The following is a 15169-nucleotide window of genomic DNA, read 5'->3' as shown; positions in this document are numbered from 1 at the left end:
TACCTACAGGATCTTGCTGAATAACTTTGCCTGAAAACCAAGTCGTCTGTTGTCTTTGTTTGACTGATCTCTTGACTACACTGTGTTGCAGTTAATAAACAGAAAAGTTTCCGAAAGAGAAATACAGGGACTGTGACGTGCGGGGTGAGCGTGTCTGTGGTCAAGGCGCGTTACGGACTCTTCGCAGCCCCAGGCGGGGCGATGGGCGGGGCAATTGTTCAGGCCCCTCCCCCTACAGCCCGGAGACAGCGGTGGGCGGGGCAGTGCTCCGGGCTCCTCCTCCTCCTCGCTGTCCCGGCGCTGCTCGCCAAGCCGCGGGCTGGGAGCTCGAGCTGAGGCGCTGCCTGGGCCCGGGCGTCGGGATGTTTCGGGGCCGCAGCGCCTGGTTCTCGCAGAGTGTCAGCCGGGAGCTCCGCGATTTGTGGGGTGCGGGGGCCCCGAGCGGCCAGTGGCACGCCCCGCTGAGGGGCCCAGCCGGAGAGGGGGCAGTGGCGTGGCACGCCCCGCTGAGGGGGTGCTGGCGGGGGGGGAGTCAGTGGCACGCCCCGCTGAGGGGGTGCTGGCGGGGGGGGGAGTCAGTGGCACGCCCCGCTGAGGGGGTGCTGGCGCGGGGGGGGGAATCAGTGGCACGCCCCGCTGAGGGGGTGCTGGCGCGGGGGGGGAGTCAGTGGCACGCCCCGCTGAGGGGGTGCTGGCGGGGGGGAGTCAGTGGCGTGGTACACCCCGCTGAGGGGGTGCTGGCGGGGGGGGGAGAATCAGTGGCACGCCCCGCTGAGGGGGTGCTGGCGGGGGGGGGGAGTCAGTGGCACGCCCCGCTGAGGGGGTGCTGGCGGGGGGGGGGGGAGTCAGTGGCACGCCCCGCTGAGGGGGTGCTGGCGGGGGGGGGGAGAGTCAGTGGCACGCCCCGCTGAGGGGGTGCTGGCGGGGGGGGGGAGAGTCAGTGGCACGCCCCGCTGAGGGGGTGCTGGCGGGGGGGGGGAGAGTCAGTGGCACGCCCCGCTGAGGGGGTGCTGGCGGGGGGGGGGGGAGTCAGTGGCACGCCCCGCTGAGGGGGTGCTGGCGGGGGGGGGGGAGAGTCAGTGGCACGCCCCGCTGAGGGGGTGCTGGCGGGGGGGGGAGAGTCAGTGGCACGCCCCGCTGAGGGTGGAGACAGGTCCTGGGGAGGGGAGTCAGTGGCACGCCCCGCTGAGGGTGACTTGAGGGGCTGGGCCGGCTCCCCGCACCCTGCTTTCGGGGGCTGTGCGGGCGGGAGTGCTCCGGGGGTGACTGGGTCTTTGAGCTGGGGGCACTGGGCAGGTGCCCGCTGCCAGAGCAGCCTCCCCTCCCCCAGCTGGGCTCCAGCCATTGCCAGGGCTGAGTGAGCAGCAACGAGCATCTGGCTGGGGTCACCCACCAAGTTGCTGCAGCGCCACATGATCGCTCTGCCCCCGGGGGGAGCCGCCTTCCTTCCCCAGGGCAGCCCGCTATCCGGCCCCTCTGTGTGGCTCGGGTGGAGTAAAGGGATGCTGAGGCCGGCCCCTGGCGAGAGGTCCCAGCTGACAGCCCAAGCCCTGCATGGGGCAGCGGGTGGGAAGCATCTCCCCCAGAGCTGCATCACAAGGGCTGTTCCCAGCTGCAGGCATGGCCCTGTGGGCACCGTCACAGCCTGTGTGAGGGTGTCTCATACTTAGCACATGGCCAGCTGGTGATAACACTCGCTAGCGGCTGCGTGTCCCTGTGCGCCCAGTTGCTGCACCCCAGAACTTCTGTACGGTAGTGCTTTGAGACCATCAGAGCTCACTGGGGACCAGGCTGACTGGCTCCTGGCACAGCCCACTACAATGGGTAGGAAAATCAGCTGAAATCATGGGTCACTTCAGTCTAACTGACACCTTCATGGACTCTAAGGGCAGAAGGGACCATTGTCATCATCTACTGTAACTTCCTGTGTAACACAGGCCAGAGAACCTCCCCAAAATAATTCCTTGAGCCACCTCTCTTAGAAAAACATCTACCACAGCCTTTGGTAAATTGTTCTAGTGATTAATTACTCTCACTGTTAAAAATTTACACCTTATTTCCAGTCTAGACATGACCTGCTGCCAGTACTAAAACATCTTTGGCATTTCTAAATATTAAAGATGGCAATATTCTAACTCAAGGTGTTGCATTCAACACAGGAGAGTTCTGTATTAGACCTTGTCTTGACAGATAAAATGGAACAGATCACAGAACTAAAAATTAATGGGGGCTTAGGTATTCATGATCGTAACTTGATCATATTTATAATGTGAAAACAGAATAAAGTCCAAACCACTAATACACACACACAGAGGCTGATTTCACAATCTGAAAACAGTTATGAGCCAAATCAGCTGTGAGGAAGAATTTAATAGAATAATATGAATAATAATTGGGAATTGTTTAAGAACACTTTATTAGATGCCCAAAAGGCCACAATCAAGGAAGAATGCCAAGTCGGTTAAAAAAGAGACCTGGTTTAGAGGGGAAGTGAAGACCGCTATAAAAAATATAACAAATGGAAGAAAGGGAAAGTTGACAGTAATAATTATAAATCAGAAGCTAGGAATTGTAGAAAATTGATAAGGGAAGCAAAGGGACACCAGGAGAACTCTATGACCAACAGAGTTAATGTAATTAAGAAAGAGTTTTTTAAGTGCACTAGGAACAAAAAGGCTCCAAACAATGGTACTAGTCCAATACTAGATGGAAACAGTATAATTATCAATAATGATGCAGAAAAAGCAGAAGTGTTCAACAAATACCTGTTCTGTATTGGGGAAAAGACAGATAATGTCATATCATATGATTGCTCTTTTTCCATTCCATTAGTATTGGAGGAGGATGTTAAATAACAGCTAAGGTTAGACATTTTAGAATTAGCAGGTCCGGTTAAATTGCATCCAAGACTTTTAACTGAGCTGGATGAGGAGCTCACTGGACCGTTAATATTGATTTTCAATAAGTCTTGAAAGACTTAAGTTCCAGAAGACTGGAAGACAGCTGATATGCCAATTTTAAAAGGGTAAATGAGATGACTTGGGGATAATTATAGGTCTGTCAGGCTGACACTGAGGCTGGGCAATATAATGGAGTGGCTGATACAGACTTCACTTAATAAAGAATTAAAAGAGAGTAACATAATTAATACCAATCAACATATGTTTATGAAAAATAGAACCTATCAAACTGAGTTGATTTTTTTATGAGATTACAAGGTTAGTTGAAAAAGGAGTTGATGTATATACTTAGACTTCAGTAAAGCATTTGACTTGGTAACACATGACATTTGATTAAAAAACTATAATGATATAAAATTAACAAGGCACAGATTAACTGCATTAAAAACTAGCTAAATGATAGGTCTCAAAATATAATGGTAAACAGGAAATCATCATTGAGTGGGTTTGTCTCTAGTTCTGAGGGGATCTTTCTTGGCCCTTTGCTATTTAACATTTTTATCAGTGACCAGGAAGAAAACACAAAATCCTCGCTGATAAAGTTTGCAAATGAAACAATGTGAAGGAGTGGTAAAGAAGGAAGAGGATGGGTCACTGATATAGAGCGAGCTGGATCGCTTGGTAATCTGGGCACAGCCAAACAATATGCATTTTAATACAGCTCCAAGTAAATGTATATTGTCACAGTTTCAGGATAACTGTGCCTATATTCCCCCCTATCTCCATAGTCTACTCCAGGAATGATCAGACAGGTCTCCAGTCATTAACTATCTCTGGATAGAGACCCTTGTCCCACTCCTTTCTGACTGGGATTTTAAAGCTGCACAGCTGCCTTACACTGTTAGCTCCCCAGCAAGTCAGTCTGCCTAACAGCCAGCATCTGTCCATTGGTTTCTCTCAGAGGGCGATGGACAGTGAGTGTATTGCCAGCATTTAAAATTACCCCACAGCTTTTTCTAAGCAAGCATCTTTATTCTTAAGGTAAAAGCATTACAGAGAAAACATAAAATAAATGTGCATGCTAAAAGCTTATCACCCATCAGTCTTTTGGGGCCCTAGTAGGCCAAAGTCCCAGCCTGCAAGGGTGGCCCCCACTTCCCGGGCCAGAAGGTCCTGTCCGTTTGCTGGATCAGGTTTTTATACCAAAAGCCTCCTCTTTGTTTAAATCTCTGGAAAACACAGTTTGAAGCAGTATTTGCAAACACCTCTGGAGGTGATGCTTCTCTGGAGTTGTTTACAATTCCCAGGGTAATCACCTTCCACTGTTTTTATTTCCTCGATGAGCTGTGGTAACCCTTCTCCATGGACTAGAACACAGTCATACATAAACCATTCATAAATTGAATACAATGGTTCCCAAAGATACTGCATGGGATTGCAATATCTGGCACATTCACATCTAGGAAGAAAGAATGGAGGCCCTACTTACAGAATGGGGGATTTGATCTTGGCAAGAAGTGACTGTGAAAAAGATTGGGAGGTTGTGATGGATAATGATAATCAGCTGAACATGAATTTCCAGTGTGATGCTGTAGCCAAAATGCTAATGCAGTCCTTGGATGCATAAATTGTGGAATTTGCAGTAGTACAGAGGTTATTTTACCTCTTATTTGGCACTGTGAAATCACTGCTGGAATACTTTGTCCAGTTCAGGATTCCACAGTTCAAGAAGGATATTGATAAATCAGATTTCAGAGTAGCAGCCGTGTTAGTCTGTATTCGCAAAAAGAAAAGGAGTACTTGTGGCACCTTAGAGACTAACCAGTTTATCTGAGCATAAGGTTTCGTGAGCTACACGAAAGCTTATGCTCAAATAAATTGGTTAGTCTCTGAGGTGCCACAAGTACTCCTTTTCTTTTTGATAAATCAGAGAGGATTCAGAGAAGAGCCAAGAGAATGATTAAAGGATTTGAATATGTGGTTTATAGTGATTGATAGACTCTAGGAGCTCAATCAATTAAGCTTAACAAAGATGGCTAAGGCATAACTTGATTACAGTCTAAGTACCTCCATGGGGAACAAATATTGAAAAGATATTAAATATTTAATAAATCAATCTAGCAGAGAAAGTTACTGTGATAAATGAAGGGGGGGGGAGCTCCCTTTTATGAACACCCAGCCAGTTAACTATAAAATCCCTGTTAGTAGCTCTTCTCTACTTAACCTGTAAAGGGTTAAAAAGGGTTAAAAAGTCCATAGGTAAAAGGAAAGGAGTAGGCACCTGGCCTGTGTTATGCAGGAGGTCAGACTAGATTATTATAATGATCCCTCTGGGCTTCAAATCTAAACATCTATGACTGGGGGTGAACTGTCAGGTAAAAAGCAGAAGTTCATATTTTGTTCCTTAGGACTGGAGACACTGACCTCCACAAATAAAGGTGTTTTGAACATACTGGGGTTAATAATCCTAAACCAAGAGTGCCATATGCGCTCAATGTGACCATTTTTCTGCAGTGGCTGAAGGAGGAGTGATTTCAACTCATCATGGTGCTGATTACCTGTTCAGCAGTGATGCTTCACACCTTGATACACAGAGGTACACTTTGTAGGTTTGACTCTTCATAGAATCATAGAATCATAGAATATCAGGGTTGGAAGGGACCCCAGAAGGTCATCTAGTCCAACCCCCTGCTCAAAGCAGGACCAATTCCCAGTTAAATCATCCCAGCCAGGGCTTTGTCAAGCCTGACCTTAAAAACCTCTAAGGAAGGAGATTCTACCACCTCCCTAGGTAACGCATTCCAGTGTTTCACCACCCTCTTAGTGAAAAAGTTTTTCCTAATATCCAATCTAAACCTCTTGTAGCTGTTTGGCTGTGTTCTTGTCTGTGGAGTGTTTTTAGATATGCCCTGACCCTAATCACCCCTCCCCTGCTTCTCTGAAAGTGCCTTCAGCTAACAAAATTCTCCTTCCTTTTTCTGTTTTTGTTATGAGAATTCTCTTACCATAGTTTTGGAAATATTGTGCATCCATTAGAGCTCTGTGTATATTATGTATTGTATACATCTAACCTCTGGGTTTTTCAGCTGCACAATTAATTATATACAAAACATAATGCAATACAAAATTAACAACATTAACAATTGTGTTAAATAATCTCAATATTTAATGGCAGTAACTTAAACACAGATGGAATTTTTAAAAGTGCCCGACTATTCCCATTGAAGTACTTCAAAGGGGGCAGTGTTAGGCTAATGGGGGGGAGGGATAGCTCAGTGGTTTGAGAATTGGCCTGCTAAACCTAGCATTGTGAGTTCAATCCTTGAGGGGGCCATTTAGGGATGTGGGGCAAAAATTGGGGATTGGTCCTGCTTTGAGCAGGGGGTTGGACTAGATGACCTCCTGAGGTCCCTTCCAACCCTGATATTCTATGGTAATGCTGAGAATTTCTGAAAATCACAACCACAATAAACTGTAGGTAAGATGTCTTGGACAAAATACGTAAGTCTCCTAGCAAACCACTTTGGCCTTCCCTATATGCAAAAGTTGTACAGCTTTAACTAGTTAAAGTGACACAACTTAAAAGGTGCTTATACTGCATAGCTTATTCCTGTAAGGTAAGGGGAATAAGCTATACCAGTAGAAGGCACCTATATATCAGTATAACTGCATTCATAGTATGGGTTGTATTTGTATGGCTATTTTGGTTTTTATATATATATAATATCACCCCTAATCAAAATAGTTTATGCTGGTACAAAAATGTATGTGTAGACCTGGCCTTTGTTAGTAAAAATGTAAACACAAAAAAGGAAAGTAGTTTAGTTTTCCAAACCAGCGTCAATTCTATAGTTAAATTAAATTTTTTCTGCTGTTATACTCTCCCAGCTGGTTTTGTGATAGTTATCTAACAACCTCAAATCCCAGTGTTGCTGACTTCTTCACTGAGGCATAAGGAAGTAATCAAAACAAGAGACATGGAAAATTCAGCCTTTATAAGCAAGGTGGGAGGAAAAAAAAATCAATACTTGCCAAATGGAAAACGGCCAAATCGCTAGGGAAAGAAATTTTACTTTCAGTCTGCTAAATTATTACAAACAAAGGAAAGGAAATATAGAAAACAAAAGAGGGCTTGACAGTGAGTTTTTTTAAAAGGAGAGCTGCAAAGCTTAAAATGAAGAAAAGACTGTAAAAGATCCACAATCAGGAGGTGAATATTTGTATAAATGAGTGGTTCTCAACCTATTTATCATTGTGAGCTGCAGGTTGAGAACCACAGTACAGTACCCCAAACTCCCCAGTCCCCTATGCCTAGTGCTCTTGCAGGCTGCTAGACACTTATCTTCCCCCCTCTGCCAGAGCTGGGTGGTGAATTTTGAATTTATTTTAGCACACAGCTGGGCTACAGCTGTGTGCTAATTGGGCCGCAGGTGGGCCATGGATTGAGAACTGCTGGTATAGATTAAATGTCAACTAAATACATTTTACAGATGACACACCCAGGGAATTGTCAATGTTCTGTTAACTTTAGCCAGGTGCACCACATTCTCCTATTAATCAGGCTAACAGGGGAATTCAGCATGTTATTACCAACATTTTCCCCTTTCTGCTTAGTTTTTATGACATCACTGGCTTCAGTTCTGAAGTAACACCCCGTTGTGTACTGTGATGAGACTACTACTGCCACAGAAGCCTTTGGAGCATGGTGCTGGCCAACAGGTCACCAAACATTAAGTGCAGGTTTTCGTCAATACTTTGTGGGTTTGAAACAGTGTAAAGATATTCACTTCTGTTCAAAGGGCTTGAACCATTTCTTTAACTGTTTGCACAGCCATGTCATTTAGTATATAAAAAGACATATTTACCTGATCTATGGGGCTCTGCTTCTTTGCTTCAGTGTGTTGGTGAGGCTGATGTGGCCTCCTTTTCCTTACTAGCCACACACCATAAAGCAACTATATTATTTTCTTTATCAAACTCAAACTCACTTTAATTCTTTAATTTCATAAGTATCCCTACATCTTTGCAGGCATTTACCAGTCAAGTTATGAGTGAGGGATTTGTTTTTCCCACAACAGCTGATAACACTGTAACCCTCTGACAGAGCTATGCCAATTATTACCTGTCTGGCATAGTTATATGTAGTTCTGCTTGCATCAACTGTCACAGGGAAAATGCACAACCCTGAAGTCAAGACTTGACAGATAGTGAAAGAGCAAATGCTTTTCATATAATTTGTTTCAAAATAAAAATGTATCTGTAATATCAGTTTCCATGCACTGTATATTTAATTAATGATTTTGGATATAAAACGTGCTCTATATTTTTTGTGAAAGCTTTATATTAACTTTTGAAATATTAATATTTACAACAATTGAAACAATTTAAAAGTAGGTCAATTGCATGACAGTGTTCTTATTCTTATTTATTATTTGACTTATCATAGTGCAAAGCAACCCCAGTTGCAGACTAGGATCCCATTGTGCTCAGCACCGTACACAAACAGAATAAAAAGACAGTCTCTGCACTAAAGAGCTTACAATCCCTTTAAACTCATTAGTCACTGTAACTTTTACTGTGTCCAGCCTTGGTACACTCTAGGGTTAAATTGATCATTCAAATAATTATGATTTGGTTTTTTTCACATTTCTTTTTTTATAAAAGCTTTTTCTGTTTTTTCCGTCTAGAATACACCAGAGCCTAGATTATATAGAGGGTAAAGCTACAGTTTTTCATTCTTGTTATCTCTCTGCAAATGCAAGTGCCAGCTCTGAAATGAAACAGACAGTGGCTTTGGGTCACTTCATCCTTCCTCCTGCCTGTGTGCAAGAAGGTTAGGAAAAATATAGAGCATTTACCATACAGTTTACTCATTGTTTTAAAACCGAGACTGTTGGTGATGTTGAGCATACATGGTCAAATTACAGAGACCTCAGTCTGAGTGTTCTGGGGGAGAAGGGGCATAGGGAGTGTCCCAGGACAGGAGGTGTCCACCATTCTGCAGTGTAGGTAGATCTGAATCTACTGCTGTTGGTGGTGCTTACCTCTCTACTAGGTGCAGGTCTAGGTTGGCAGTATGAGTGAGATCTTGCCCATGGAGGAGCAGATGCTAGCCCTGTTGTACAGCTGTAGCAAATGCTGCTGCTCCATGAGCTGCCCCTAGTCAGGGCATATGCCATTACACAGGTATCGCCTTGCTAATATGTTTGGCCATTTGTTACCTCGCAGATGAATGGATTGGAGTCATCTATGCTGTGAGTTTGGGATCATGCAGTTTCTGGTATCTTGACAGTTGATGTGGGGCTGGGCAAAAAGCTCTTCCCTTCCTTTCTCCCCATTTCTCTCCCCTCTTCCCCCCCCCCCCCTTCCCCGGCAGCCTGCTACTCTCCACAAACCTGATTGGCTGGGGGGTTATGCCATTCCAATACCCCCTTTTTCTCTCCTCCCTGCTACTCTTCAGAAACCTGGCACGCAGAGCAGAGTGCCACTCCAAAACAAGGACACAGAATTAACTTTGACCCCTGGGAGTCCAAAAGATTAAAAACAGGAAGAATAGGGATGGCATATTGTGTATCAAAATTAGGAATTAATATGTCTAAAAGAATATCCAATTGTGTAGCTGTCATGACAGCTGGACTAGTGGCGATAATGCTAGTGTTAAACTGGATCTGGAGTGTGCACCCAGCAGTGGCAGTCATTTTTTCGGACTCAATATCAAGCCTTATGGCCATAAGAAAGGATGCCTCCATATGTAGAAGTCATCTAATCAATTAAGGGGAGAATATAAATCCCTAGGTATTTAGGAATTATAGCTGGTGATGGCTATGGACTAGCCAGTCAAGTCTGCTTTGTCATGAAAAAGAAAAAAAAGAGAGACCCCCTGGGAGGGTTTGAGTGAATGAGAAGATGGGGGACCAACATGGGAAGATTCAGAGAGGAAACAGAGGAATAAGCCAGGAGCAGGAACCCTGAGCTATGGGAGAAAGGGAGCTGTTTGAAGTGGAACCAGCTGCTTGTAAAAGGGGAGTCTTATAAGTGCTCATCCTGGATCTGACAGAACAGCTGAGCCCATGTGACAGGACCCATTATTTTGAGCTCATGCCGCACACCAGCCTCAGAGAGCACGGACAGGGTGGACTCCAAAGGGGGGACAGATGGCATTGGCATGGGGCAGAGTCTCTGCATGTCTAGCCAGGAGTGGGAGGCCTGTTTTGCTGTTTGCTGTGTGGGGGGCAAAGGAGTCTGTGTAACCACTTCTAGAGATCCTTACCTAGGTACCAATCAGTGGTCATTACAGTTTAGTTTCACGCTTGGTTAAAGATCATCTCTGCTAGCTGACTGATTTTTGCTGGACAGATACCACTGTGTAATACTTTTGACATTAATTTATTTTTATTCACTACAGAAATTAGAAGAAAACTTGGTAGTTTTATATGGGAGCAGATGAATGATTCCCTGATGGAACGGGTAAGGTTGTACTAAATGCACATCGGGGTGAAATCCTGTCCCATTGAAATCAATGGCAAAACTTTGCCTGACTTCAGTGGAGGCAGGATTTCATCCTAGGGCTTCAGGTCAAACAGTGGATCAAATGGTTTTTTTTGATGACTGAATTGTGATAATCAAGATGTCTACTACTGCCTTTGGCCTACTGTATATCCCCCTTCTACTGCATCGTGTCCAGGGAGCAACCATTCAGAACTTGCAGAAAATGGAGTTGCAGAGGGATTCACTACCATCACCACAAAGCAATGTCCATATTCTTAACAATAATGAAATGGATTGAGAAAAGCCAACAATGATATAAAGCACTCAGTCCACAGAAGCAGGTTAGAAAGCTTTTGTGCTTTCTCTGGTTACTGCTGGCTGGGCTGGATGGCTTAATGTAGTCCTTTGTACTACTATGCCAAAAATGTGGGTTCAGATCTCTTGCTCCCCAGGCAAATTACTGCTGTGCAAGAATCTCCTCCTGCCAGAGGCTAAGATTTCTGGACAACATGATCAACACAAGCTGCCTTATATTGCAAAGTTTGATTTTAGTGTTAAAATCCTAAGCAGTAAAAGCTTAGCCCAGGCCTTTCACTGTCCTGTGTCTGCAGCTGAGATAAATGGGACTGGACTTGGTAACAGTTCCAAAGTAAATTCTAGATAGGAAGTAAGGGCTGTAGATGGCAGTTACAGTAAAGGAATCCCACAGCGTGTGATTATTTCCCCATTGAGATGAACCCCAGTCCACTTTTCAGGGCAAGGTTAAACTGTTTTGTTTCCACTTCAATTTTGATGTTTGTGTGATTTTTAAAGTTTGTTTTGTGTGTGTGTGTGTGTGTGTGCATGTGTGCACGTACATACTGGGGCATATTGCCCTCTTGTAAAATTTTCATTTGATAGTGCCTATCAGTGTCAGAAAATTGAAAATGATAGTTATCAGAGGAACTTTCATTTGCTTCCTTATCAAGTCAGAAGGGGCTGTATGCACAATTTTAATCAAAATGTATATTGACATCTACAGCTTGATGAATTAACACCAGTTGAAATAAAGACTAGCATAAAAGAGGATGAGCAAAGAATAAAGGGCAAAAAAGACCTGGATGGAAGGTATTTTCTTTATTTCCATGTTAGGATTGCATAGGTCCTGAAGTTTGGGCACATGAGCATATTACACAAGGGTGGCCTAACTTACTGATCTTCTGAGCTGCATACGATAATCTTCAGAAGTTCGAGAGCTGGTTGCACCTGCTCAGGGCTTCTGCCCTGCGGCAGAAGGGTGGGGCATGGGGCTTCAGCCCTGTGGGAGGTGCCTGCCAGTGCTCAGGGCTTCAGCAAGAGCCGGGCTGAAGCCCTGAGCCACGGCAGGAGCCTCCTTCGGGGCTGAAGCCCCTAACCTCACCACCCTGCCACAAAGAATCCCTGAGCTCCCCCTCCCAGTCTGGTAGGTGGAGAATGGGGAGGCATGGGGGGCTCTGTGAGCCACACTTTAGCTGTAAAAGAGCAGCATGTGGCTCGCAAGCCGCAGTTTGGCCACACCTGGTATAACATATCAATTGATCGATAACTCTGAATCCTAGTGAGTACAGTGTAAATCTCAACCATAATTATTTTGCTGTTGATCATTTTAGCAGAAACATCCAACTAATGTATTTATCCCAGGATCCAAAACTGTAGTCCCCTTGTTCTCAACTGTGCCCTGCCTAGTTGCCAAAACCTTCAACTTCCTCTCCTGTCAAATTCTGCACTGTGGTTATATGTTCAATACAAAAATCTGCAGTGCAATAAAAATTGAAGATGGAAGGCCAGACTGAAATAAAATGAATGTGATATCAAAATAAATAAGATAATGGATTCTGTACCCATTGTATTATTTATTTCCATATTTAATTCAATAAAAACCTTCATTTGTGAATTTAGCAGAGGTTGCTGCAGAATTTCCATCTTGCCACACTGGACTTCTTCAGAAATGAGGAGATCTTGCTGTGGAATTTAGGTCCTTAGCCTTGACTATAGATAGGCAGGGAAGGGAAAATTTGAAATTCCCACGAATAGCCGAATCCAGTAACACAGCCATTCCTGAAAGCAAGCTTTAAAAAGTAAATGAAAGAAGCAAAAATAACACTTTTTTTTCTCTACAGCAGTAAAGAAAAAATAGTATCAAAAACACCAGTGGGAGGGAAACCTGCATACTGTCCACTTCAGGATTATCCAGTGAACAACATGGTGACAGGTAAAGATTAATATAGGTGAACTTTCAGCCAAATGGAACAAATGCAAACAATGTTATGGGTGATACTGATGAAGACTGGCCCATTCTATGCTTGATTCTATGTTCATGCTTGATTTCTTTATAATGCAGACAGAAAATCATGCAGTGTATCTTTTCTGTGCAAATTCTATACAATCAATATTCATGCAATTCTGCATCTATTTCTAGTGAGATGTCCTTCTCACCACGTGAACTTCTAACAGTTGGGTTCAACAAAGGGTATAGTTTTTCACTGAAATTGATTTGATATTTGTTTTTGATGAATCCAGGTTGTCCCCAATTTATCACTTTAATTTCTCTAGGTGTTTGCAAGTATCAAAAGTGATGGTGTATTAACATTTCTAGCAGTTTATCAGATGTTGCATCAAAGTTAAAATGACTGTCTAGTAACTCCCTGGATCCATCATTTCCCCTCCTAAAAACAGGTGCTGTATTTGCCATTTTTTTGACCCTTTGGGAGCTCACCTGTGCTTCTGATACTCCATCTAGTTTCATGAGCACTTTAGGATGTGTGTCACTAGATGCTGATGATAAGAAAAAGTTTACATTATCTAGGTATCCTTCTAGAGGATGTGTCATGGCTACCCCTTTTCTTAGTTGATCATTATGAGAGGTTCCTGAATCTGTAAGTGCAGTATGGGGTTCTATTACAATATTTTTCATGTCTTAATTATTTTCAGTATAATTCACCTACTGTGAAATTCATCCCTGTGCAGAGGGCCAACCTTATGGGCAACTTAAATTCTATTTTGAAGGCTTAAGCAGGACTAAAGTGATACGTAGGCTTGGTCCTGTCTTTTCTGCACAGAAATGAATTTCTATCCTAGTAGACAAGTTCATTCCCTTACTACACTAAACCTATGTCTACGTTGTCCAACAGTTTGGCCTATGGGGGTATGAATAGCAGTGCATACCAGTGCTGCACTGCAGCACTCCTGTGTGAATGCTGCAGTTGCAAACTAAAAGGTTCCTAGCTTGCATTAATGTAGTACTCTTCAAACAAGACTACGTTAATGCATAGGAACCATTTAGTGTGCACTCAATGGGGTAGAGAGAAGGATTGTCCAAGGACATCACTCCCAGTATAAAGGTTCTTTCTCTCCAGTTTGCATCAGTGAAAAAGCCTTTCTTTAACTTGTGTGCATACTATAAATGATTTAATAACATTTGCAACCCTGTGCTTGCTTTCCCTGGGGAAATGATGGCAGAGTTTCAGGAGCTGCATGTATTTCTCAACAAAGTGCTCTTCTCTGAAATACATTATATAATATTTGATGTAATCTCACTGAAAATAGTAATAAAGTACCAGGCATTTCTGTGTTTGTGATACTGTGTCTGTGATTCTCCCCCATGCCATATCAACAGTGTTTTTAATTTTGTGGATATTCATTCCACACTCCAGAAAGTCCAATAAAAAAGACTGGCCCAGGTGCTGTAGTTTCTGTGGTGTTTATATTTTATATATATATATATATATTTTTTTTCCACTTTGTAGGTTATGTCTCTTCTAGTGAGATGAAGAAATACCTTGGGGAACTAAATGACTTCATTCCTGGCACTTCAGGTTACTCTGTATATTGGATTAAAAATGAAATGGACATTTTCTCTGATGTGAAAAATAAATTGAAAAGGAAACTATAAATGACATTTAAATTGTTTGTATCAAAAACATAACTTGGCTTTGCTAAAACATTGCTAAATATACGTATGCCCGTTTAATAACATCCCATCTTTAGCGTTGTATATATCCGTGTTCTCTCTCTTTGTGTTGGTTGCTGGTTACTTTAAATAGCACTGTCATGGTACTTACAGGTTTTTTTAGTTCAGTGACTGGAGGACTGAATTCTGAGTTGAATTTCTTTGTATTATTTTGGCCCAGGCTAACTTATTATATTGACTACAACTGTGTGTGCCTTATAATTTTTTGGATATTCATTATATTTTAACAACTGGTTACATTTGCTGTAAACAGCTTCAACTACTTAAAAATTTGTTTCATATTAAAATTACATATAAGCTTTCATCAAATAATTGCAAGATGTTTGGAATTTTTAGGGTAACAGACTTTGATTTCAGTATGACTTCTTGAGCAGAGATTTTATTCTCACATGGTTGCATGCAAAACACTCCTCAGGGTGATTCTGGCTGTTAGTAAAGCAGGTGTTAGTAAAAGTAAAGTAACAGTATAATTAGGCAGTCCAAAGAAGAATTTGAAGAGCAACTAGCAAAAGACTCAGAAACTAACAGCAATTTTTTTTAAGTACATCAGAAGCAGAAAGCCTGCCAACCAATCGGTGAAGTCGCTGGATGATTGAGATGCTAAAGGAGCACTCAGGGAAGACAAGGCCATTACAGAGAAGTTAAATGAATTCTTTGCATTGGTCTGCAGAGGATGAAGGACATTCCTACACCTGAGCCATTCTTTTTAGGTGATTCATCTGAGGAACTGTCCCAGATTGAGGTGTCAGTAGAGGAGGTTTTGGAACAAATAGATAAATTAAACAGTAATAAG

The 15169-nt window shown here is 43.3% G+C and overlaps 1 protein-coding gene across 1 annotated transcript; it reads left to right on the top strand.

Moving 5' to 3' along the window:
• Positions 1 to 294: 294 nt before the first annotated feature.
• TERB2 (telomere repeat binding bouquet formation protein 2) lies at positions 295 to 14565 on the top strand. The gene is made up of 7 exons (XM_084641165.1): positions 295 to 426; positions 5415 to 5496; positions 8588 to 8733; positions 10306 to 10367; positions 11410 to 11495; positions 12527 to 12618; positions 14153 to 14565. The coding sequence occupies exons 1-7, from the start codon at positions 363 to 365 to the stop codon at positions 14296 to 14298; spliced, it is 678 nt and encodes a 225-aa protein (XP_084497291.1). The 5' UTR covers positions 295 to 362; the 3' UTR covers positions 14299 to 14565.
• Positions 14566 to 15169: the final 604 nt, after the last annotated feature.

The sequence above is a fragment of the Lepidochelys olivacea genome (genome assembly GCF_965140295.1).
Source record: "Lepidochelys olivacea isolate rLepOli2 genome assembly, chromosome: 10".
NCBI lineage: Eukaryota > Metazoa > Chordata > Testudines > Cheloniidae > Lepidochelys > Lepidochelys olivacea.
The sequence above is the reverse complement of the archived record's forward strand: the minus strand, read 5'-3'. Positions and strand labels throughout refer to the sequence as shown.